At 38.1% G+C, this 27,064-nt stretch overlaps 1 protein-coding gene and 1 long non-coding RNA gene across 3 annotated transcripts; one reads left to right on the top strand and one right to left on the bottom strand.

The window, feature by feature from the left end:
* Positions 1-20: 20 nt before the first annotated feature.
* Positions 21-1,243, bottom strand: LOC143878462 (uncharacterized). The gene is made up of 3 exons (XR_013250975.1): positions 1,089-1,243; positions 796-840; positions 21-223 (listed from the first exon to the last, which is right to left on the bottom strand). It is a non-coding gene; the product is annotated as an uncharacterized LOC143878462 (long non-coding RNA).
* Positions 1,244-13,105: 11,862 nt separating this feature from the next.
* On the top strand, positions 13,106-26,587 carry RPL (POX (plant homeobox) family protein). 2 transcript variants are annotated; one of them, XR_013250976.1, is made up of 5 exons: positions 13,106-14,074; positions 24,325-24,695; positions 24,871-24,931; positions 25,399-26,031; positions 26,240-26,587. XR_013250976.1 is itself a non-coding variant. In XM_077380751.1 (4 exons), exons 1-4 carry the CDS (start codon positions 13,172-13,174, stop codon positions 25,921-25,923), a joined length of 1,860 nt encoding a protein of 619 aa, XP_077236866.1. In that variant the 5' UTR covers positions 13,106-13,171; the 3' UTR covers positions 25,924-26,195. The 2 variants fall into 2 exon arrangements, 1 of the variants encoding a protein (XP_077236866.1); XM_077380751.1 differs by lacking the exon at positions 26,240-26,587 and having other exon boundaries at positions 25,399-26,195.
* The last annotated feature ends 477 nt before the right edge of the window (positions 26,588-27,064 follow it).

Genomic DNA, 27,064 nt, shown 5'->3' on the forward strand with positions numbered 1-27,064 from the left:
ACATTCACAATTGGGTAGTATTCGGAGCAACTAAAACTCTAAAACCTTATATACAAACAACTACAAGAATTCTTATTTACAAACTTCAAAACCCCTTATATTACATTAGTTTATCTATAACAACATACTCACATCCCCAAAATGTTAAAAAGATCACATATATCCTAGTCCAGAAAATCCCGTAAGTACAGGGTGGATCCCTCACCACGATCAGTCTCAGTGTCTGAAAAAAATTTATTAACCACTTATCAGCTTGAAAGCCGGTAAGTAACATAACACAACTAAAACATGGTCTATGTGATTTTGTAAACTAAGAACAAATACAATTATCAAATCATAAACTACAATTTACTGGGTATATATCACATGATGCAAACTCAAATACTTTGCTATCACAATATCAAAATACTGATCATGATATCGGAATAGGCAAAAGATGAACATATGCTAATGTAATAGGCATGGTCGTCAACAAACACTGCATTCTCGCAGTCTAATATTTGATACAAGTCGACATCGTCAATTATTTTACCTCCATTGACATAAGAGGGCCAACGAATTTTTATCCCATTGGCGGGCCTACAAACATGTACCATCCATCATGAGCCAAACCACGAGTGATATTCACAAATATCGACACCTTGCAATTACAGATATACCCAGCAATGCATAGAAAACAATTTACTATTACTGATAGAAACAATTTATCACATAATGCTTAAACAATGTAAATTTTTATAGTCTTAATATGAAATGCACACACATAACACGCTAAAGGTGCATCACATCACTTACCTGCCACGCCCTTCCCTTTCCCTTTCTGTGACCCGTCACGCTCAACTGTACCCCAAACAAAACAAAAACATAACCCAGATTACTTTCAATTAAACACATAATACATTCACAAACTCAACTTATAAGGCAAAAAATCCTAGTGACAAAAAGATTTCAAAACAAAATTTTCACCAGAGCCCGGGAACTTGTAGTGCCGAGGAAACAAGAGAAATCCCACCCCTAATTTCCAAAATCATTATCCTATATACAAATCAAAGAAATTAATGTAAATAAAATTCCTAAATTATTCTTACCCTAAAACAGATTTTCCGAGCCAAAAATACTCCTCGGCAACGCCTTTCCTTTTCCTCTGCTTCTCTCTCTTCCTCTCCCTTTCTTTCTCTCTCTTCCTCTGCGTTTTTTTTTTTTTCATCTGCTTATGTTTCCTTTTTCTTTTCTTTTTTTTTTTTTTTTTTTTAACACGGAACTGCCTACTTCCCCACGCGTTTTCACAGACTCATGGTGAGTGACGCGTGGGGCCCACATGTCGGTTGGGTATTACATCAAGCATGTGGGCCAAACCACCCACACATGTGCAACAAGTCACATAGTTAGAAGCCATCTTGACCTCGTATCCCACCTTTGATGTCCTATTAGCACATCTCTTTATAGCTATTAAATAAAGGACACTAACCAAGTCGCCCTTGGAAGTCCCCACTCTCCCCCCTTTTACCTTTTTACTGGTTGTGAAGTCCACATACATATCTATATCTATATCTCTCTCTCTCTCTCTCAAAATACGTGTGCCTAACTAGTGAAAGGTTTAGATCTTTGAACAAGGGAGGTAGGTCTAACTCCATTCAATAAAAATAAGTGCCCATCTAGGTGTGAACACCGTATAAAGTGCATTAAAAAGAAAAAAATCACTAGTTCTCACTTTTTCAAACATCCAAACCCGTTTATTTGTTAGGCCCAACATAAATAGGCTTTGCCGATCAAATCATCTGCATAGGATGCTCTTAACCCTTCGATCTATAGACTGTAGCACAACCTATTCACATTGAAGCCAAACAACTGAATGTTTGGATATTTGAACAAGGTGTGCTATAGTGCATGTATTTTAAAAAAGTATATAAGTGCACCTTCTCATGGATTCCAGAATTATATCTACTCTTTTGCACCTTATAATAGGTGGGCCCCACTATATATGATGTTTGTGCGTGGGTGCACTTCTTTCTTCTTTTTTTCAATACAATAGAGCCCGGGGGATCCAAACCACTCATTTGTTGGGCCCCATTTTAAATAGGCCTTTCATCAATGTAATCTCCACAGTCTGATCCTAACCTTCCAATCTATAGACAGTTCACACCAAGTAAAAACCTTCCGCTGTATAAATCTCTACTGATCGGAAGGTTTTCCTAACCTTCCTATGGATATGATTTTATCGGCAAGGCTTATTTATGTTGATGCCCGACAAATGAAAGGTTTGGATCTTCGAATAAGTTGGGCTCAAGTGGTTTTTTTTTTTTTTTTTTTTACGGTGCTCTATGCACCTATTTCTTTGAAAAATAAAAATTATTTAGTCAGGTATGTATTCAAAGAGAGCGAAAAGGTTATAAAAGGTAATTTCTCATAAGAGAGTATGCATGTTGAGGCTTCTCATAAGAGAGTATGCATGTTGAGGCTTCACAATTGGTAGAAAAGGGTGCCAATGGGGACTTGTAGGGTGTGAATTTATCAGCTACTAGATATTTACTACATGCAAAAATTTCTGTGTGGCCATTTTATACCTTTTAGCTGTAATCATGTTTTAAATTTTCGGTTTCGGTAACCGTTTCAGACGCCACCAAAAACCGAAATTTGGTAATTTGGTTCAAAATTTTGGACCGAAATTTTGTAACACTTTTTTTTTAATAAATATTATCATTAAATCGAAATTTCAGACAAATGGCGAAAATTTGAATTTTGGAAATTTTCGGTTGCGGTTCCCACCGAAATCCGAAATTTTAAACCATGGCTGTAATAGCCTTTGACAGCTAGCCTTTGATGGGATGATTCTTGGCCCTTGATCAATGAAACCCACTTGTAGTGTTCCTCCAACAAAATCTAAACCGTAGATATTTGTAGTTCTTTATCATACCCGCAAATCCCAAATTTATACAAGATCAACGGTCTTGATTGCACATATATACATGCCTGTACGACAATAGAATTGATGGTTAGGATTGATAGAACTGTATTGTCTGCTACATCCCTCCCCTCGAAAAATTCACAATTTCGGAGAAGATCTTGTACTCTTTTTTATCCACTATGATTCTTTTCTCGAGAAAATAAAAAAAAATCATCATTTTATGTGGCTACTTGATTGACAGGTAGGTGGCGCGGATGCCTTTGCAACCGTCGGATGACGTGCCCAACAGTTCCTCGCTTTCCGTTTCCCTTCCTTTTCGTCAGGAAATAGAGAAATTATGTATTACAGATTAAAATATATATAAAAAAAGAAGGGAGATGATTTTTTCACCCCCTTAGGATTATGCGCATCCCTTTTAACAAATCATTGTTAACAGTGAGCGCATAATACTAAGTGGGGTGGGGGTGAAAAAGTCATCTCCCAAAATGAAAAGCTAAATATTCTCTATGAGGTGACCTATTAAAGTTGGGAGCTTGTTCCCTTTTTGTTGGCCTTTGAGCCCCCTTAGTCTTTGTATCTCTATATTTTTTAATGAATCTTTGTGGGGGTCTTGCCTAACCCCAGCTTACTCATTAAAAAAAAAAGAAAAAAAGTGAACTATTAAAATATTAAATATTAAAATCTAAATGGCAAAAATCAAAGGAAGTTTGCTTATGTGTTACATAAGCTATTTGTTCGGTTCCACTCTTTGTCCCTAAATCGGTTACCATATCATTATGCAAAAAGACTAGCAAAATAATCTCTATAGGCATGGTTTTAAATTTCCGCCGAATTTTCAGATTTCAGTCAAGTCCGAAACCAAAACGTACCTAAACCCAAATTTCATTCCAAATGTTAGGAATTTCGGCCAAAATTTTGAAAAGACGCCATTTTTTTTATGAGGAAAATGATTGTGAGCTTGAAGCTCATATAGTTTATATGAGCTTGAGGGCCCAAACACATGTGGGCCCACATTGTTAGGATGATCCAAAGCATTCATTTGAAAGGCCCCTTACATAGATAGGGTGTGTACAAAAAATCAACTCCATAGATCATCCTAACCCATCCAAAAGTAGAGGGCAAAATAGACAGACACCGTTTGCCATAAATCTGCCCATTTTTGCCCTCCACTTTTGGAGGGGTTAGGTTGATCCAATGGAGCTGATTTTTGGTACACACCCTATCTATGATGGGGCCTTGCAAATGAATGGTTTGAATCACCACAAAAAATGTGGGACCCATGTGTTTGGGCCCTGAAGCTCATATAAGCTATATGAGCTTCAAGCTCACAATCATTTTCCTCTTTTTTTATTTCTTTACAGAAAAAATCGAAATTTCAAGACTTTCTACCGAATTTTGGGATTTCTGCCAAAATTTTGGTTTCGGCCGGAACCAAAATAGAAATTTAAAACCATGCCTATAGGATGATCTGACCGTTGATCTGTAGAGAGACAACGTATTATAGAAATCTCTATTTAGAGTGAGGATCATCCTATATGAGAAATTATATGGTGGCCGCCCTTTACATATAAAGGGCGGAGAGAGAATATCAACCCCCTTGATTTTTTATCAAGGGAAAAGTTAAAAAAAAGGAGGTTGACCTGGATCAAAAATCAAGGGGGGAGAGTTTCTTCTCTCTCCGCCCTTGTTGTTTGATAATCGGCCACCATATAAATTCTCCATCCTATATAGATGTTTTTTGGGGCACGGATTATTTAAGTTGAGGCCCTATGAACGAATGGTTAGGACAAGGGTTTTAAATTTCGACCGAAATCAGAAAATCAGAAATTAAACGTTACAAAATTTTGATTGAAAATTTGAAATTTCGATCGGAAACCCCCAAAATTTCAAGTTGAAATCTAAGGAATATCTCCAAAAATTGGGTGAAGTCAAAACGTTACAAAATTTTGATTCGATCAAACCTCCGAAATTTCAAGTTGAAATTTAAGGAACATCTCCAAAAATTGGGTGAAGTCGAAACTGTACAAAACTTTGATTGAAATTTTGAAATTTCGATCGAAACCCCCTTAATTTCAGGCTGAAATTAAGGAATATCTCCAAAAAAATCAGGTCTTTATTCATTAGTTAATATTATCCCGAAATTTCAACAATTTAAAACCTTAATTAGGACAATTGAAAGGAGTGGACCATTGATATACTCGCCCCCTTTTCTCCCTTGACGCATTGAAAGGAGTGGCTTTTGAGAGCTTTTCTGGGCATTGAAAGGAGTGGGCCTTTGACAGGTCGTTAAATAGTAAAAGACAAGGTTAGTTGGGCCATTATAAAAAATATTTAGTTAATATCGGTAACTAAGTAACTTATACACACCAACCCATTTTGCGTAAAACGGTAATATAGATATTTTCTCGTACTATTTTTTAACCTTTCGACGGTAATCTCGGGCGCTCACTCGCTATCACGCAAAAGATCTGTCCGTATGCAATGACGTCATCACCTGACCACCTGTTTTGTATCTATCGACGATCATTTCATTCTCTAAGAAAGCAATTAATATCACCGGAAATGGTATTTCCACCCTTTTCACCATTTTCATTGCGTTTTGTACCCTTTTTACGAACAAAATTAGAAGTATTTGTTACGGTTTTTTGTTGTCTTCCTTAAACAAGTAGCAAAAATTAGAAGTACCCACCATAAGACTATTGATAAGTTTTTTTTATGGGCTCTAAAGATACCTTACTTGATCAGATATCAAGAATCATTCATTAATGTTGGGATCACTAGTAATGAAGTAGACTAGTGGTTGATTATGTACACATGACATAAATTATAGCTACCATTCTTTGTTTTTCTTTAGTTTTTTGGGAAAAATACACTTAGACCTGGGGTGCAACTCGGGTCGGGTTCCACCTGAGCCCTACGGGTTGAACCCGAATTTGGGTTGGGTTGGGGTTTTTTTTTTTTTTTTTCTTTTAAATCGGGTTGGATTGGGTTGGGAAAAATCAACCTGAATTGGAAATCGGGTTAGGTCAGGTTGGAGTGTCGGGCAACCCACCCGACCCAAAACTCGATTTCAACTGAACACATTTCCCATTGAAGCTAGAAATGTGCTTAAATTTCAACATAAATTTATCCTTCACTTCAGTTACAAAGAGTTTTTATATGGTGGATGCCTGTGTAGGAATGTGAGCAAAAAAAAAAAAAAAAAACAGTGGAGCCCACAAAAAACATGTGCATGAATTGGAAATCGGGTTCGGTCGGGTTGAGCCCAGCCAGATTGGAAATCGGGTTGGGTTGGAAAAATGGGTTCCTCGGGTTGGGTCGGGTTGACCCGAGTTGCACAGTTAGACCCCCTGTGGTTTCTGACACATTCAACTTAACCCCTAATGTTTAAAAAGTTACAAGTAGACCCCCTGTGGTTTCAATTTGTGTAAGGTAGACCCCCTAAGTTGACGGTTCGTCCACATATTGAAGGGTTAGGATGATCCGATGTAGCTGATTTTTTAGGCACACCCTATCTATGTTAGGGCTCATGAAATGAACGCTTTGGATCATCCAAACAATGTGGGCCCACTTTATTTTTGGTAGTGTTTGGATTTGGGTATGGGCCCATATTGTTTGGATGATCCAAAGCGTTCATTTGATGGGCCCTGACATAGATAGGGTGTGCCCAAAAAATCAGCTCCATTGGATCATCCTAACCCTTCAATCTGTGGACGAACTGTCAACTGAGGGGGCCTACCTTATACAAATTGAAACCACATGGAGTCTACTTGTAACTTTTTAAACATTATGGGTTAAGTTGAATGTGTCAGAAACCACAGGGGGTCTAAGTGTATGTTTCCTCTTTTTTTTTCCAATTTTAGATTATAAGATTAATTGAGGGCCTGTTTGTTTTAGATTATGACAGCCGATTGTGGAGTCCCTAACCGATTATTGGACCGAAAATTGCCCTAAGCTTACAGTCGGATGTCATAATATGAAACAAATAAGGCCTAAATGCTGCTTGAGAGTTAGAAATTATATAAATGGATGAAACAGGTGGGATTTGCCTCTTTTTTGCATTATTCGCAGTAGAAAAATAGCAGGACCAATGCCTTCATAAGGGTTGAAGCATGTGACTTAAATTTTTCATTTTTTCTTCTTTTCGCAACTAAATTTTCCTTTTGGGGGTGATTTTGTGCTCCTGCGCAGAATATATGCTTGTAGATTTTGTGCTCCTGTGTAGAATATATGCACATATTAAATTAGATTACAATAGGGTATTTACTATTAGGGAAATGATATCAGCACAACCGTGTTTTAATTGGTTTGTCATTGTCTTTTTGGTAACTGTAATAGCCATTGACAACTCTTTATATAAAAGACAAGATGAATTAGTGCAATTATTAAAACTTGGTTGTGCTGATATATTTTCCTCACTAATATGTAACTAATATGAGGAAAGTGTCTCGAGTCTGTCGACTAGAGATCATTCTCTAGTCCGCCGACCAAAACCACATCGGTCCCAATTTTTTTAGGTGATGCAAAGCATTCATTTGATGGGCCCTGACATAGAGAGGGTGTCCGTAAAAAATTAGCTCCACAGGATCATCCAAACCCTACGATTTGTGGAGCTTAAAATGGACGGCTATAAACCGCCACAAATTTGTCCATTTTTTAGCTCCACAAATTGAAGGTTGGGATGATCCTATAAAGTTGATTTTTTGTGGACACCCTATCTATGATGGGACCTATTAAATGAATGCTTTAGATCACCACAAAAAATGTGGGACCCATGTGATTTTTGTCGACGGACTAGATAATGATCTCTAGTCCGCGGACTAGAGACACTTTCCCCAACTAATATGTAGATTTCTTCACTATATGTTGTGGTCATTTTGAGGACAACAAAAGCGGGTGAACATATGACTGAACAAATGACACAACAGCTAGTATGATATGAACACCTCCTTGTTCTAGGGATAAAAAGGATAGGCCTGAACATAAAAATGGAATTAACTATGAGAGGCACTTTTCCTATATCTCACCAATGCTAAAGAGCAAGAGAAGACAAGAGAATTGCAGTGGGACGTCAGAACTTAGAATATCCGTATAATATGTGAAAAGGGCATGAAAGATTATTTTTTAGGCACAAACTATGTTAAGAAGATAGGTTCAAACTTTTCAACTTTTGTAACTTGCGATTAATAGTAAAAAGGAAAGAGATAAAATAGTAACAAGGTAGAATGTTGAATCATCTTAAAGGCCCCTCTTTTAGGCATTTCTCTCATCTCTTTTTGAAGGATTTGAGCTATGTTTTCATTTCACAATTAAAAAATATGGCAAGTGATTAGATGAGCCTGTCGAAAAAGGTTATGTATTTTTATAACCTCTTTAGAGCATTTTTGGCAACCACGAAAGATTATTTCATGTAAAGAGGAGCTCAGGAGATGTGAGAGAGAATTGAGAGGGTATGAATCGAGGAGAAATTATATGGTGTAAGGCCTTACAACAATAAGGCCCTTGCACGGTTGAGGTTCAACATTGATATTTGATCCAACAGCAGCTTCTCAAAAAGTGAGCTGTTGTTGGATCAAATATCTAGGGTGGTACTTCTACTGTATTGTTGTAAGGCCCTACACCATATAAAAACTCTGAGTCGAGAGAGCATAGAGAGGGCATGAGACATTCCAAAAACAACAAAAAGAGAAAAACACTCTACTTCATATTAGGAATTTTCATCGGCTACTAATGCTGGCACTGCCATGCTTTAATAATTGCACGAACTCAGCTTGTCTTCTCTTTTTCAAAGAGCTGCATAGGTTATTATGGTTCTCAAAAAGCTCACTGAAGCTAATTAAAATAGAAAAGATAAGCTGAGTTTGTGCAATTATTAAAACACGTGCCAATATCAGTAGCCTTTTTCATGTTTGTTGGTTTATTTATGCTTCCCTCGCTCCCATCCTCTCAAGTCACTCGCTCTCCACCCATCTCTTTCAACTGGTTCCATTAATATTCCATGGAATATTTTTTTCATGATTGCCAAACATGCAATCAAATGTTTTTGGTAGTGGCCAATTGGACCAAGGGTTTCGATCATCCAGAGATGCTAAGTGTACTATGGCTTTCTGGAACTAATTTCTCTCCGAATAGTTAAACTCGTGCATTTGTAAACAAAGAGTTCGGGTGTGAAGCCGATGTTGCTATTGTGAACGAGGATGGTCCCACATGTACAAGTGGAACAATTCTTTGGTCACCAAGATATTTGGTATATTTATGTCTATTTCTATTTCATAAATACTTTTCCACACCATCCCAAGTAGGGGTGCAATCCGGCCGATTTTCGGGAATTCAGGTTGAGCTTGGGCCTTAAAATTGGCTCGTGTTTAGGTTGATTCCATTTCATTTTTTAGCAAAAGCTCGACTGGACCCAACCCTAGTTGCACCCCTACTCCCCGACTGGATTGCTCTCGAAGCACGTACATGATGTGAGTATTGGAATAAAAATCAGAAGTTTCCATATTTGGTTGAAGCTTCAATATTTATGTTACAATTTTTTTATACATGGGATGTAACTTTGTAATCTTTGCAAAGTGGAAGTTCTTTGATCGCTTTATGCATAGGCTTAGGCACAACTGTCAACCTAGAGTACTTCTTTGTGAAAACACAAAAAATGAAAATGTAATATTTTTGTACGTAACTGTTAATATATATGGTTGATTAATAGATGAAAAGGAAACGGTACTTCACCGATCCTTGTGTTTCTCCGTTTCGAACGTTGATGACAAAATCGTATGTTTGCGGAGAAGAAGTAGATGGGTGGGCTGCAAAAGCCCTATGTGAAGATTGTGTAGATATGATGCTGGTGTGTGTTGCCCTGATTTGTGAGATCGAACGGGTAACGAAAGAATTGTGTAAGAAAAATGAATAAAAATATTGTAGAGAAATTTTAATGATGGTGTTGGTTGTAGAGAGAGGGAGTGGAGATTGAATGTGACTAAGTGACATGAGAGAGAAAAAATATTTGTGAATGGTGGTAGTCTTGTAGAAGAATGAGAATAGTATAGAGAAGATAGCCTTTTGTCCCTTTTGTAGAAAGCCAATTCTACTTGTATTGAAACTCACTTTATTTATATATTTCATTGTTTCATTACATCTATCGAGTACTTCTTGGAGTGTGTGATGTGCTTGTAAACACATGCTTGTCCTTAGATAACACAGTAAGATAGGCCATGCACATAAAGATTATGTGGCAGGGAGATATGACCTTCCGATTCTTTACAAACCTAGAGAGTTTACGGTTGGAGTTGAGGTTGGACACCTCGTACCTGTTTACAACCAGCATCGACCCTGCCTCGATACACGCATTGGGGTGGCCTATCTCGATCACTGGGAAGTTGACCCGAAGCAGGTGGAATGGGTGCCATGACTGTATCACGCACTGAACGGATCACGTAACAGAATAACCTGTTGACAAGGATTTGATAAGGCTATTCTGTCAGTCAGGACCATTGGATATGTCCTTAGACCTAAAGGGTTGTTTTGGTCTATAGGCAAGTCATATGGCTTGGTTTGTCTAATCCCAGTCCAATTGGGATTGCCAACGGGTAATACTAGGTCATCGTGCAAACCCATGGGATCAATAGTGATGCTGAACAAGGAATCCTCGACCTCTCTTGTGGAGAAATTGCATTTACAGTTTCAATCTAAAGTAAGCCCTTTAATAAAAGGCTGGCTAGTTGATTTGATAAAAGGTGTTTATCAAAAGTTATTGGAAAAAAATATATTAGTTTAGAAAAATGACTTTGCAAATGTTTTTACGGGCTAAAACTAATATATTGAAAGGTATATCATTGAGTAGGCCCAGAGGTAGTTGATGTCCACCCTGAAGGACCCAACTCGTTAAATGTAGGGTTGGAAGAAGGATATGCACATTTGATGTGCTTGGGGTATTTAGATCTAATGGTCTTCTTCAGGGTAATGCCCTAGTGGGGTCCACTTACCTAATGCGATCGTAGTTGGACTGCATTGCGTGAGATCACGATAGGGCCCATGGTGGGCCCTACAGGAACGACCTTTGGATCCCTATAATGATCCCACTCAAAACTCACTAGACCCTTGTGGATTGTTAGAAAATCATGGTTCTGGATTTAATTGTGCGTCAAGAATGAATTTGATCCACCGTATGTGATAGAGGGAGGAGACACACCATACATAAGGTGCATATGCTTTAGTTAGAAGAAGAGGTACACCATAATATGGTGTGCACATATTTAATTAACATGGGCTTAATTAATGCTTTAATCCTATTGGTTGAGGATTAAGTGAAATCCTATTGGCTGGAATTCCTTGATTTTCTATTGCTGGAAATCCTAGAGGTAAGGATAAATTGAATTGGAGAAGGTTTCATAAGTTTGAGGAATTCTATTGCAATTGGAAACCCTCACACATGCGAAAAATGTTTTTGCCTAAAGAGTTTGTTTTGGAAACAAATAGGAAAATATATTTTATTCAAACCAAGTTTTCAAAATCCAAAAGGATTCCTAGAGAGAAACAAAAAGGAAACAAATTCTCTCAGGAGCTCTATAAATAGGACATAGGGATGGACAAATTTGACACACAAGATACTTTGAAAATTCTGGAAGTTTTTCACAAGTGAAATTTCGTCCACTCCCTGTTCTAAAAAATCGTCCCTTTTCTAGTTCTAGTTCTTGGAGAACATAGCAGCCTTTTGGAGAACTTAGCAAGCTATGGGATTTTAAGTTGGGTTTGGAGCCCTAAGTTGTCTTCTTCTTCTTCATTCACCTTAGAGTCCCCTACTTTGACTTTCAGAGGAGATTGGGTTTGAGAAACACCGAGCGCACCTAGCGGGGAGTAGATCAAGCAGCACTTGTCAAGTGTGGAGAATCTTTTGTAAGTTATATTTACTCTATTATTTCCAATTCATCACTGATAGGAATCTAATGACTAGGACCTTGGTTTGGATGGTGGAATCCGAAAAGTTTTTGTTTTTTGCCAATTTATCTTCCACCGCTTATATCATATTCCACAATCAAGTTTCAGACTGTGGCGCTACCTATTATCCCAAAATTAATTGGTGATGGGAAAGGAGCAACCATTATCTTTATTAAGTATCATCATCTTCACGATGTTGGGGGGTACACAAGCCTAGGACAACAAGGCCAACCTCCGATCTGGGTCCAGCACCCAAGCACCAATCTGGGTCCAACGCCCGAGCCAACCGAATGCTATTTTGAGAGCTGTACATGTATTAAGTTAGCATGCACTTGACATTTATGGCACTTCACGAAAGCAAAGTAGAACCTACTTTACAAATAAAACACATTTTCTTTTCAAAAGCACTTTTATTTTGAAAATACACTAACACAAACACCAAATCAGCTGAAAGGGCGCCTCCATTGCTGGAACTTCACCAATTGCATTTATAATGGCTATAAGTCTAAAGAGAATTAAACGTCGGCAAATCAGTGAAAACCGAAAAACCACGTTCAAAATAAAAAATGGAATGAAAGAGGGCTATGCCTTTTCAGCTGATTTATGCAAGACGCCCTTGAGTTTAGCATACCTCTAGTATTTATAGCTTAGGGTAAAAAATCCTAACCTTACATAAACTGACCAAAATAGCCCTACTTTGTGACGAATCTTAACCTAGGCATATAGAGTGTTACTGAAAACCGGGGTTTTAACCATATTTTAAATTTATGATTACTTTAATGACATAGATTCTTGGATTGAAAATTTTACCCTTTAACCATTATTATCTCCTTACTTTCTCGTGACGTGAGACAGCGAGAAATCCCAGTTTTGGCGGAAGAGTACGGGAAAGCCCTTCCCTCTTCTGCGTTTCCACGTGCATCACTATTCTCACGCTTCAGACCCAAAAAGAAAAGAAAAGAAAGCAAAATCAGTAAAAAATAAACAAAGAAAATAGGCAGAAAGCTAAAATCGGAAAAGAAAAAAGGTGGGCCATACTTAAACAGTGTCAGACCTCTAAGCAAAAATAATAATAGTAGGCCATAGTTTCAGTGTCAGACCTCTCACTCAGTTCAGTTTCATTTCACCTGCTGTACCCGGTTATCCCGGTTACTCCAAAAATGACACCCCCCTTACGTCGTTCTCTGCAAATTATCTGTCAAACATTTTTCTGTCTTTTCAGCCCCCTCTCATCATAACATAATCCCCCCTCGCTCTCTCTCTCTCTCTCTCTCTCTCTTGAGTCTTGGCAAAACCAATTTCTCATTCTTCTCTTTCTCTGTTTATTTTCCGATGTCTGAAGGATTTGAACTCGAACCTTATCACGTCCCACAACAGAGCAGAAGAGATAAGCTTAGAATCTTCACCCACAATGAAGAAACAACAACATCTTTAATGCCGTTTTACGATCCAACCCTCAACATGCTAACGTGCGCCACGGGTGACAATAACACCCATGTTTTCCACCACCAAAACCCTACCTCTATTCCTTCTTTTGTTAAGGAAGAAAGCTCAAATTTGATGGGTTTTTTAGGAGGTGGAGTTGGGTTTTTTTCTTCTAGTTGTTCCTCATCATCTTCATCATCTTGTTCCTCTTCTTCTTCTTCTTATTCTTCTCATCTTTTTCTAGATCCATCTTCTACAAACCCTAGTAGTTCTAATCATGAAGATATCACTCTCATAAATCCTCTTCTTTATGCTTCTCAAGTGACCCAAAACTTAAGAAATCTAGACCAAACTTGGAACAATAGTGGGGTGACATTTAAGCCACAACCCTTATCCTTCACCCAAAATTCAATTTCACTAGGCCAACAAGGGCAAGCACAAGGCCTTTCTCTATCTTTATCTTATGATTATCAGAACCAACACTTGTTTTCTGATAAGGGTTTTGGAGGCTACTTTGTTCCGGGGATCGCCGGAAGTTCGGTTCCGGTCGGGCCATTTACGGGCTATACGGCTGTATTGAAAGGGTCTAGGTTTTTGAAGCCAACACTACAGTTGTTAGAGGAGTTTTGTGATGTGGGTAGAGGAGTTTATGTGGAGAGGAATGGGGCAGGTGAGATTTTGCCTTTGGATCATGAGATGGATAGTTTGAGTGGCGCCGGAATTTGCGAAGATCCGGCCGGTTTTGGTGCCGGAGGGGATCATGGGGAGCATAGGAGGAAGAATAGTAGCTTGATATCAATGCTTGATGAGGTATATATGATTCTATCTTTATGGGTTTTATCTTAATTAATTAGTATGGAATGAATGAGTCTTAAGTGAATGTGGTAAATGAAAGAAGCTTTAATAATAGCTTCTAACATGAATATTTTTGTTGGGTCTTTAAATTTTTAGAAAATCCATTAAGGTATGAGCTTTCCCTTCTCTCTGTGCATTTTACTTTATGAGTTCTTTCTGAAGCCTCTGAGATCTAATTACAGTAGAATCTATCTATTTCCGTATGTGTCCAAGTGGAGACAGCCATTTAGTGATAGAAATCTCACATGGGTTCATTGAGGTAGCATGAGAAAACATCCTTTGGGGAGGTTTGAAATTTGTGGGATGAAATTTGGTCAATTTTAGTTTTAGTGGAATGGATTGATTTGGTGACTATGGATCATGTATTACATCTAATGATAATATAACTGAATATTTCCATTCTACTGGATTTTAGATCTGTCCTTGCCGAGTGTGAGAGAGAGGGACTACCTTCATTTATTTCAGATAAAGAAGAGGTATACGACCCTAGAGAGAGAGAGAGAGAGAGAGAGAGACCTTCATTTATTTTAGGAAAGGAGGTAGACGACCCCACATTGTCCAACCTAGTCACTTTTCTTGTGCATTTATCCTTATCATTACACTGTTTGTTCTCCAGAAACAGTGTAATGATATTAAATCTAATATTATTGGATTTCTATATACCTTCTACTCATTTTATGTGGACATTAATGTGCACATTCATTTATGCTGATTCACTTATTTATTTATTTTTTACCAAGGGGAACTTTCTTCCAACTTCATTTATTTCTTTTTACTTGCATTGGTAAATGCTTTTACTTGCGTTAGTTTTAGTGGATGCATTTGGTGTATATGAGAGCTTGAAGTGAAAATACTGAGAGAGCTCGAGTTACTTATGTTTCATGTCATTCTGCTTCTTATACACTGTACACCATCTTGAAGTGTACGACACTCGGAATTTGAAGGCCTTGATCATACATGTGAGCAATGCAATTATGTGCAATGTCGGACTCAAAGGAGAGCTTGGCATAAAAGTGAGTTGGCCTGGGTGAGTCAATGATTGACTCGGGCAAATAGAAAGATTTTTTATTGACTTGATACTGCGAAACTTTGACTTGGAGGACTTGGAGGACAACTCGGCCTAGGTAAAATGGGATCCTTTTGAGCGAGTAGTTGAAGACTCGGGAAGTTTTTAAACAGTGATTACACTATAGTAAGTGAGACCTAGGTCATTGTTTGGGTGAACAATTGCTTGTGCACGAAGTAGTGACATTTGGAGTTGTTGGGGATATCTCGGGAAAATGAATCTATCCATGTTCCATGTCTGGCAGTTTGTGTGATTCACATTTTTGTTGGGGACGAATGTGTGCTCCCTTTTTGGTGTGACAAATTGATCCATATTCCATGTTTGAGGTTCTATTTGATTCACATAGCTATCAAGGATGATTGTGTTGCACGGTGCGATGAACTCGAGCATTTTCCTCGTTAGGGCTGGTAATGTTTTCTCCCTTTACAAGATCATGTTTACTCCCTGGTGCGTCTATAACCCGTAAGCATGTTATTGTGTGATCAACATTACCGTTTGTCTCACTACCTAAAAGCTTGTACTTTGACAATAAGTTGTCATAGGATACCTCATGCATTTGTATTTTGATTTGGATTTGAGTTTTGGATACAAATCACATCAATCATCTTCATGATCATGTTTTAAGAGAGAGAGAGAGAGAGAGAGAGAGAGAGAGAGAGAGAGAGAGAGAGAGAGAGAGAGAGAGATGTCTCACTGCTGCCGGAGTAACGTCGAGGAGCAGCGATGACGAAGGAAGTTGCCACAAATATTAATTTCCAAATAATGTCTCACAGAAAAGATTTGAAAATCGGAATTTTTTGCACTGTCGTCGCTGATTTGGAAATCTAAGGATCTGATTCAGTTCAAAATATAAACTAAAGCCAAATCTAAATCTTGTTGGTATCCAAACGGGCCCTTAATGAAATCCCGTAATTTCAGTTGAAGTCAATTATTTTTCTCAATTATTATTATTATTATTTCGAATGGTTGCAATTATTATTAGAGAAAACGGTTTCTACACACAAGTGTAGATAAGTTATCCACACACTAGCTTAAAATACAGTGGAGGGCATATTGTTTGGGTGATCCAAACCATTCATTTCATTGGCCCTGACATAGGTAGAGCGTCCACAAAATATCCGCTCCATAGGATCATCCCAACCCTACGGTTTGTGGAGCTAAAATGGACTTGTATAAACCTTCACAAATTTGTCCATTTTTTGCCTCCACGGTTCGAAGGGTTAGGATGATCCTATGAAGTTGATTTTTTGGGCACACCCTATCTATGTGAAGGCCAATCAAATGAATGGTTCGGATCACCCAAACAATGTGGGCCCCCACTGTATTTTAAGGTAGTGTGTAGATAACTTATCTACACTTGTGTGTAGAAACCGTTTTCTCTTATTATTATTATTATTATGATGATGATGATGATGATGATGATGATGGAAAAATATGCAGATCATTGTATACATTCGATGATATTTTTTGACGATATTTTTGGGTGAGGGGGTTACGATAATGTGTACTAAGAATCTCCAATACTCCATAGTGATTCTGCCCGGTAGTGAGTTGTTTTGTAGTATGTGACATGGTGCCATAGTATATAAGATTAGGGAGTAAAGAAAGCCAGCATTGATGGTCTCTAGCCGAAGTAATGATTTTGGAGGAGGAATTTCTTTAGGTAGTGGTTTGTTGGTGGGCAGATCATTGTAAAAGAGAAGGTGTGGGGGGCTATACATCAACGGATAAAAGAACATTTTACAGTAGCTTGTCGCAGATCTTCTCAAAGGGTATGAAATTGTGTTTTAAACAGAAATAAACATGTGTTTAAACCATAATTATTGGAAGCACCCTAGTTGGGCCTGAAGTTCCCTTCGAAAGGCAAATTGTTCCCTCACACTTCTCAAATTTGGCAGAAATGTGTTTCCATCATGCTTCCTATTTTGGCGATTGCTATTTCGTAAAATAGTGCTATCCCCTTTTGGTAATGTCAATGGAGTGTATTTCACAACTATACAAAATATATTAAACTTCAAGCTTTGTAGAACTATAAATCTTGACAACTTGTAATTCTGGTCAGCCATGAAGTTGCCTTTAACTGCTTGTAACCCTAACCTACATTAGCCCTTTCTAACCTACAATAACCCTATCTCTTTCTATGTGCTTGTCATTCAAAGGACCCTTCAGAATTTATGTTCACTTTCCATGATGCTCCTCACTTATTAATTTCCACTTTATTTTCCCAATTTCTTCCTTTGAGGATTTTGCTTTCCGTAATTCCCGCGATTCCTACTTTCATTTCATATCAGTCGTCACATTCACTTTTCACTCTTGAAACTATGATATAAATGCATATGCTTTGAGAAGTAATGAGAATTACTTTTTATTCAAAAAGCACTACAAGAAATAGAGGTATTGGCGACAGACTAAATCTGTCGCCACAAAGCTAAAAATCCTTCTCTAAAAGTATTAAGTAACGGAAAAAACTTGCATATCAAAAAAGGAATCGCTAAAGGTTTTTGTGACAGAAGTTCAAGAAATGGTAACGGAAAAAATCTCTCACTAATATGTAATTTATTTCAAAAATTAAAAAATAAATTAATTTAGTTTTTAGCGATGAAAAAACCATCCATAATATGCATTTTTAAAAAATTATTATTTCAAAAAAAAGAAAAAAAGAAATCAGCTTAGGTTTTAGAGATGGAAAAATAACCTTCATTAATAAACATTTTTTTAAAATAAAAATTTAATTCCATTTTTTCAGGCACTGAAATGGTAGAGAATTTTTTTTTTTTGAAAATGATAAGCAGTTTCATTAAAAGAGGAGACTGAGGAGGTCTAAAGAAAAGGATACCAAAGATAAATGGTAGAAAGAGCTTTGGTTCAAACATTTAATCACCCTGGGGTTTTGGAAACCAATTTTACAACTATTTTCAACAACCTTCCCCTTCTTTTCTCATCTCTTTGTGATCCCTTAAATGGCGCTAAGCCACGAAAAGGGATCTCAAAGGCACCCTCAGATCCATAGGTATCTTGCTCATGGATGAGGGCTTCAAGTAGTGATAACTTGTGCGTGAAAGTCTCCACTTGTTGGAGTCGTAGCTAGATCAGGCTGGCCAATGTTCGGTGTAGCGACTTCTTCATCCCATCGTGCATGTGTTGTGTGCTCTGATACCAACTTTTGCAGGTTACCATCGAGCAGCAACACAAAATGGAGATCACACAGGCAATAACTAATTCAACTTGTGGGGGTTTGATAACCTATACCACGGTTTTCGAGAAAAACCCCAATATGGCACATGAAAGAGCCAAGGCTCTCTTCATTGAGACTGTTACACAATGTAACTTTATTCAAATCTATATATTCTCTTCGTCACAACATTACGTTATACAGATGGCCGTAACCCAAAGTAGAAATCCTAAATGATAACTTAAGACCTAAACAATTAATCTCAATCTTCTGTCTAAAGTAACATGAATAAAAGTTAAAAACACAATTAATATAAACCCTAAAATAGAAATCCCGTAATAGATATGTAGCTTGTCTGTAAATCCATAACTTTGTCAAATCACACCTAAATTGTGTGATGTTGGGCTCGTTACATGAGTAATCAAAAAACCTTTATATGGATACTAAATCAAGCCAAATGAACAAGATTTGATGCCCAAGAAAATATTCTATGAATAAGATGACGAATATCAAAGTTGAAGGACTTGTTCTACTCCGCATGTTCTGCATAATTCACCCCCGCTTGAAGAAAACTCAGGTAGAGTTCATGCCATTATCTTCCAAATCTAATTGTTTCTAAATGAAGTCATCATAACAATGACGTTTCAACAACCTTCCCTTCTTCCTTTTTTCATCTCTTTGTAATCCCTTACATGACGCTTAGCCTTAAACAGGGCTCTTGAAGGCACTCTCAGTTCCATATGTTTCTTACTCATGGATGTGGGCTTCGAGTAGTGCTAACTTGTGCGTGAAAGTCTCCACTTGTTGTTGGAATTGCTTGTTCTCCACAGTTAGGTCAGGCTGGTTGAGGCTCGATGCAGCAACTTCATCTCATCGTGCATGTGTCGGAGATACCTTGTGCTCTGATACCAACTGATGTAGGGACCGTCGAGCAACAACGCAAAATGGAGATCACATGACCAGCAACTAAATCAACTCATGGGGTTTGGTAGGTCAGGTTGGTTGAGGTTCGATGCAGCAACTTCATCTCATCGTGCATGTGTCGGAGATACCCTGTGCTCTGATACCAACTGTGTAGGGACCGTCGAGCAACAACACAAAATGGAGATCACATGACCAGCAACTAAATCAACTCATGGGGTTTTGGAAAACCATACCACAGTTTTGAAGAAAAACTTCAATATGGCACATGAAAGAACCCAGCTCCTTGAATCACGGTTGAGGTTCGACGCAACAACTTCATCTCATCGTGCATGTGTCAGAGATACCCTGAGCTCTGATACCAACTGATGTAGGGACCGTCGAGCAACAACACAAAATGGAGATCACACAACCAACAACTAAATCAACTCATGGGGTTTTGAAAAACCATACCACGGTTTTGGAGAAAAACTTCAATATGGCATGTGAAAGAACCCAGCTCCTTCAATCACGTGAAAGAGCCTAGGCTCTCTTGACAGAGAATATTCCAAGATTTAACTTTATTCAAATCTATGTTTTCCCTCGTCATGCCATTACATTGTATAGATGGCCAAAACCCAAAAAAAGAAATCGTAAATGCTAACTTAAGACCTAAGCAATTAATCCCAATCTTCCATCTAAAGCAATACAAATAAAAGTTAGTAATATAAGTAAGATAACTCTAAATTAGAAATTCCAAAATATATATGTACCACGTCTTGAAATCGTTCGTAACATCCTCAATTCACGTCCAAATCGCGTGATCCTAGGCTCTTTAGATAGGTAATAATTTTTTTTTCCAAGGATACCAAAATCAAGCCAAAAAAGAAGAAGATTTGATTCCAAAAAATATGCTACAAATAAGATGACAGAAATAGAAATGGAAGGACTAGTTCTACACCGCACGTTCTGTATCAGTTTCTAGATATGTACTAGATAAAGTTTCTGCAAGCCAAGCACAATGCATGTGAGGTTAAACATTTAAAAACATTGACGTAGGAGTGGCACACAGTTGATAACCGAGAAGGCGATCCGATCAAAAGATTACGAAGGATAATTGTGGGGCTTGAAAGTTAACCTACATTTGGAGGGAAACTCCACCTTTTTCTCTACACAACACACTTTTCATTCAATGTGTTAAAAACACAAGCTCCTTTGTTTCATTCATGAGATGCATATATAGAGGAGATCTCCTCTTACATTTGATGAAGGAAACCACGAAGGCAACAACCTCCTAAATTTAACCACTAATTGCTATTTTAACTAGCTTATATAAGGACATGCGATATTAAGTATTTTATGTAATAAAACTCCCTAAATACAATTCTCACCAATTGGCTTGTTGCCATTGTTGGAATTTCAATTAGAAACTTCATATAGATTGCCTTTTGAAAAGAATGCCTAACTTGAAAACATAAAATTAGTAATTAACTAATATTGTAAATAAGCTATTTTAAAAATAGAAATATACTAAATTGAAAATATGCTAGGTCCAATCACCGATCTAAACCATTGATCTGTGCGATCTGGCAAGATGCTCCTGCATCGGACCCCCTTCTTGAATAAAACTCGACCCTGAGTTGCAATCCAGAATTTTCTAATGTGGGGATTAAGGATTAAAATTGAGGTACTTCTCGTGCCTAGCTCGAAATGAAGCCTCTTCTAATGAATCGGACACTTCCAGCGAGCAACTAATTTAACATTTTTGGGCAAGCGGTGGGACATGATTCGGATGGAAAGTGCGCCTTCGATGTACTCGTCGAACCGGGGCGGTTGAGGCAAAAAGAAGCTTTCGTCTCCGTAGCTATCTTAATATTGCTTACCAATCAAGCATTCCGTCAAGGCTTCGAACTTCAACTGACGCTCTCGCAAAGCTCGCTCCATTCCCAGGCTCAATTTCCATTTTTCATATAACTGGAGTGTCAACTTTTCTACTTGACATTTTAGTTTGCCATTGGTGATTTGTAGATCTACCCTAGGTGGGTTTTAATGCTCTCTTGAATAATGCCAAGCAATTTAAATCCTCTGGGCGTGTTTAATGACATCAATAACTCATTTGATTTTCTAGTAGTTGTGATTGACAATCTTCTGTCGAACCCAACTCTGAATAATATTGGCTGAAGTGATGTAACTCCTATATTCATTCTTAGCCTAGTACATTCGTCATGTCTTTTGAATTATGAGACAGGCGGCTTTCCTTCTAGCATAGTTGCTGGACCTTTGGTTTTTCTGATCATGTATTCTTCTAGCCTGAAACTCCAGTATTGTTGATTAGTTACTAGTGCAAATATTTTAAAAACAACGATCACGTACCTCCTCCTAATTATTGAGTGGTGGTTTTCCCATTTCGCGTTGCTCTTGTTTCATGAGTATGCACATAGATTTGGCACAAAGGGCTGCAGTCTTCCTGGCGCATAGAATCATCTCTCTGTGGCTCAGTCCGTATTTCTCATAGCACGTCATGATGACCTCAGTCCGACTAATGCATTGGGGCTTGCACTCACCACGAAAAGATGAGAATTTCACACGGTTGCTCCATAGTTCAAAGAATCAACACCTTCCGGATCTACAGTTAATAGAACTTCTGCAAGCCATGCAAGCTTGGCCAAGCTCTGATACCAATTGATGTAGGAGTGGAACACCATCATTAACGGAGAAGACAATCCAATCAAAAGATTATGAAGGATAGTCGTGGGACTTGAAAGCTAACCCACATTTGGAGGAAAGCTCCAAGAAACAAACGTAAGAACAACTTTTCTCCACAAAACACACGTTTCGTTCCGTGTTTTAACTCTAAAAAAAACAAGCTCCTTTGTTTCATTCCTGAGGTACATTTATAGAGGAAATCTCCTCTTACATTTAATAAAGGAAACCACAAAAAAATACAGCAACCTCCTCAATGTAACCACTAATTTCTATTCTAAGTTCCTAACTAGCTAATATAATAACATGCCATATCAAGTAATCCATGTAAAGAAACTCCCTAAATACGACTCATGAATTTGCTTTGTTGCCAGTATTTGGAATTTCGACTAGAAGATTGCCTTTTGAAAAGAATGCCCAACTTGAAAACATAAAATTAGTAATTAACTAATAATTTAAATAAGCTAAGCTTAAAAATAGAAATATACTAAATTGGAAATATGATAGGCCCGATCGCCGATCTGAACCATTGATCTGTTTGATTTGGCGAGATGCTCCTGCATCACCTTGATACAAGTATTGTTGGGGGTTCCACGCAAAAGCAAAAGATCCCACATTGGTAAAGTGAAGAAATGTGGATAGGCTTATAAGGATTTGGGAACCCTCTCCTTAACGGCTAGCTTTTAAGGGCGAGTTCTACCTGGGTCCCGACAAGTGGTTCTAGAGCTAGGACCATCATAACCCCGGTGTGCCTCCAATGATGGAAAAATCCCTCGGGGTAGATCTTGGTAACCCCAGTATGCCTCCAAGGATGGAGAAATCCCTCTGGAAAGATCTCGTAATTCCCATGTTCCTGCTGCGTGGAGGGGCTAGATTGTCCACGTTACTTTCCGTGGAGGGGGAGATTGTTGGGGGTTCCACGCAAAAGCAAAAGATCCCACATTGGTAAAGTGAAGAGATGTGGATGGGCTTATAAATATTTGGGTGCCCTCCCCTTAACGGCAAGCTTCTAAGGGCGAGTTCTACCCGGTTCCCGACAAGTTATCTTGTAGTGTGGGGATTATACCAAGTTCAACTAAGATATCAGCTGAATCATGAATTTTTATTGGATGATTGGATTTCATAAATACCTGCAGAAATAAGGAGAATTATTAGTAGAAAAGAGCAGCTCCAAAAATTGGTAAAAACTTTTCCTAGATCTCTATTCTCTTGGGCCATCTTTGTATTGGGTGAGTAGAGGTATGGCCAGGTGTTGAAAGTTTGATAATATGCTAAAGATCATTGGAGGTGTAGAGATGGTTAGGGTGCAAGTCTCCATATTGAAATTTAGTGTTCCTCAGGGGTGTGGGTTTTCAATTATCTTCAAAAATCTGATTTTTCTCTGATTTCAGTGAAGTACACCTCCGTTGGTGGCTTGTTGCTTGTGCACAGTAACACCTATGGAGAGAGATTTTTCATCTCTACTGTGACCTTTCTTTCTTTCCTTTTTAAATAGCATTGTGACCTATCTTTTAGGTCCTTTAATTCTTAGATCAAGGGCCATGATCAAGGCTCCTTGTCTCAACCAATCACACAATTACCTAAGACACCTACCCTCTCATACTAGTGGGATATTTGTCAACCACCTGATGTGTCACCCACACCAAGCTGACTCCAGCTGATCTGACAAACTCAACCTCCCAAAGTTTCCAATGCATATGCCGTGTATTTGATAAAGTCTTAGCAAATTGTTTTTTATAAAAATGATAAGTATAAACATAATTTGGAAATCAATGCATGTGGGTGTGTGCAATGTGTCAGCGATTTGTCAAGTGTGAATCATGATCAGATCATCTTGCGGATCTCCGATCGAGGATCGGTGGCCATACGATCCAACATATGCCATCCTTATGTGCATGCCATTCTTATTGGTCTCTTTTTGTAACATCATGTTTATGTTCCATTTCACACAATGCTTTGAAAGCAATTCTATTATTGGAGCTAGAATCTTCAACATGACAGGAGTAATCCCATGGAGACTTGGAAATTTGTTAACATAAGCACGATGTTTTCTAGGAGACCTTCATAGATAAATTTAATTCTGCAACATTCTGTCTTCTACCATTTAAAAGAAAGAATATTATATACATGTGTGTGTGTGTGTGTGTGTGTGTGTGTCGTAATTGGCAACTTCAACTATTGTTAGTCATGATTGAATTTCATTTTCGGAGTTCCAATGAACGGTACCTCATGTAATTGGGATGCCCTTCGTTCTTATAGTTCATTTAGAACCATCAAGTGAAAACTATTATTTTGTTCGTGAATCCTTTTGACCTAAATTGAATCTCATATGTTGCAATTTTGTTTCCCATCACTTCCTTTTAGGTGTACAGAAGATACAAGCAGTATCGCCAGCAGATGCAGAATGTCATCGCATCGTTCGAGGCTGTAGACGGCCTTAGCGCGGCTGCCCCATATACTTACTTGGCTCTCAGGGCCATGTTAAAGCACTTCCGGTGCTTGAAAAATGCCATCACAGACCAACTTCGGTCTACAAGCAAACCTCTTCAAGATGAAGTCTTTAATAAAGAAAAGACCATGATGCCTGAGCTCATTGATCATGGCCTTAGTCACCAAATGCCTACTCACAGTTCCGCCATTCTCGAACCACCTCATATTTGGCGACCTCAGAGAGGACTTCCTGAGCATGCAGTGTCTGTTCTTCGGGGATGGTTGTTTGATCACTTCCTTCATCCGTAAGTGATAGAGGTTCACTATTAGCTTGGCATAATTAATTTTTAACTAAAGGTGGTGTTCGTTTCCTGAAGAGAACTTGGATCTGATGGTCATTTATAATTTGTTGTTTTTATTTGCCGTTGAGACAAACTGGTTGAGTAAAATGGTTCTAATTATTTGATTCCCTTGTTTCAGATATCCTACTGATACAGACAAGCAAATGTTGGCTAAGCAAACAGGCCTATCCAGGAACCAGGTACACAAATCTGTTCTTAATTTATTAGTATCTTGCTCGGGTGTTGTAGTCTTTGTTGGCCCCAATAAAATGGATTGTTTTGAAAAATATGCAATTGTAATGCATAAAATCATATGTAGGAGCCAGAGATACACGGCTAAAGGGCCCTTATAGAGCTCCACTAAACAGAAGAAGAGACACCAAAATATAGACTTTTATTTATGTCAAATTACATACAAGATATGTCTTCATAACTTGTGTTCTTCACTTATTCTTCTCTTGATCTCTATGCTTTTATTTTCTTTTTTCTCTACCCAAATGGACTAAATATATAGACATAAACGACTCCTAAGAATCACAACCACATTGATCACTTTGGTTATAGTTTCCACGAGACTTACTAGATAATAAAAATAACTACATTTGCCTGTTTTCATTGGATTTTACGCTGACCAATTACAATATTTTGATATTTTATATCTATACAGGTTTCCAACTGGTTCATTAATGCAAGAGTGAGACTTTGGAAGCCCATGGTGGAAGAAATACACACTTTGGAAATGAAGCAAGCTGAGAAATCTTCAGAAGGAGAGGAGAGAACTGCCAACAGTCACGGCGAACTACGCATGGATCCTACTCTTCCGCCTGTTAAACAGCTACAAAACAATTCTTCCCATGATATTCAAGACTCGTGTTCGAAACGATCTAAAAACGACCTTACTCGGTTACCCGATAGCTCCAACGAGTCAATGAGCTTCTCATACGACAATGTAGCTGGCCGCCATCCTGTCGGAGTTGGTGTTAGTGTTGCCGGTGGAAATGGCGGGGTATCTCTTACTTTAGGACTCAAGCAAAATAATGGCGGTTGCTTATCAGAGCCTTTGCCACTTACTGTTACTCATTTTGGCCTTCAAGGGGATGGTAATTCCTACATAATGGGCGGCTTTGAAGCCCGAAACCGACATTTTGAGAGGGATATTGGTGGGCAATTACTACGTGATTTTGTGGGATAAAGAGTCATTTAGCTTACAAAAGAATGGTTAAGTATAAGCACTTGACTCGGAACACTTAAGAGGTGGAAGTGGTCGGAAGTCTCTGAATTGTTGTCTCATGGAGTAAAGGTACGTAAATTTATGTTATTGCTAAGCTCTAATTATCAGATATATGCCCTCGTTACAGAATTCAGTGTAGAATAGTCCTTAGTATACAATGTGATATAGTCCTTAGCATAGTTTAAAAACTACACTGCGTCATGGTTTAACTTGTTCGAGTTGATGCTTTTTTACCTTTGCCGCATTCTTATCTGAGTCCACATTTTGCCCTATACAGTCAATCAAAACTCTTTTACTCTCCCGAGTACTCGACCTTATAAACCAGGTGCTCGGCCGCGTTCTCTGATTACGCAGGCACATCACGCCGAGTTGCAATTTGCTTTGGTTGCTTTTTGACCCGCATTCACATTTTGAAACACTAGTCCTTGGAACAATGACACTCCTAAATATGATCAAGAACATTCAAACTCTCTGAATAATTTAAAATTCTTGAAAAAATCTGGGTTTTTATGGGTAGATTCAGTGGCCACTTTTGGATACTTCTAAAATTTATTTACATATATGTTGTATGCAAATGGTTACGGTGGTTTTGTTGTTTAATATAAGGCTACTGATATTTGCACTACCATGTTCTGATAACGAGACAACCTTTTCTTCTCCTTTTTAATTGGCTTGGAGTTTTTTGGGAATTGTAATAGCTTTTGACAGCTGGTTAAATGATGAGTCAAGGTGAGTTTGTGTGTGGTCAAAACATGATTGTGGGAATATCAACAGCCACATAATTATTCTTAAAGAATTATTATAGTAGCTTTAGAAGGGAACTGATATATATTCCTCACCTTTTCTTCCCCTAAGCCACGCTCCTCTAGTGTGTATTACTCTTTTTAAACTACAAGGGGATGACCCGGGGAAGAAAAGAGGGCTATTATATCATTTCCCCAAGATACAGTTACCCTGGCAATATGCTTTTTTTAAATAAGAAAAAATCTAAGTAAATCTTATATGAAAATAAGGACCAAGTTTGATGTCAGCCATAGAGGCCTTTAAAAATCCAAAATAAATTAAAAAAATTGTCTCATTTTTTTTTTTTTTTTGGGAAATT

The sequence above is a fragment of the Tasmannia lanceolata genome, unplaced genomic scaffold, assembly GCF_043159265.1.
Source record: "Tasmannia lanceolata isolate RefF3 unplaced genomic scaffold, GAP_Taslan_0.1 ptg000006l, whole genome shotgun sequence".
In the NCBI taxonomy this organism is placed as follows: Eukaryota; Viridiplantae; Streptophyta; class Magnoliopsida; order Canellales; family Winteraceae; genus Tasmannia; species Tasmannia lanceolata.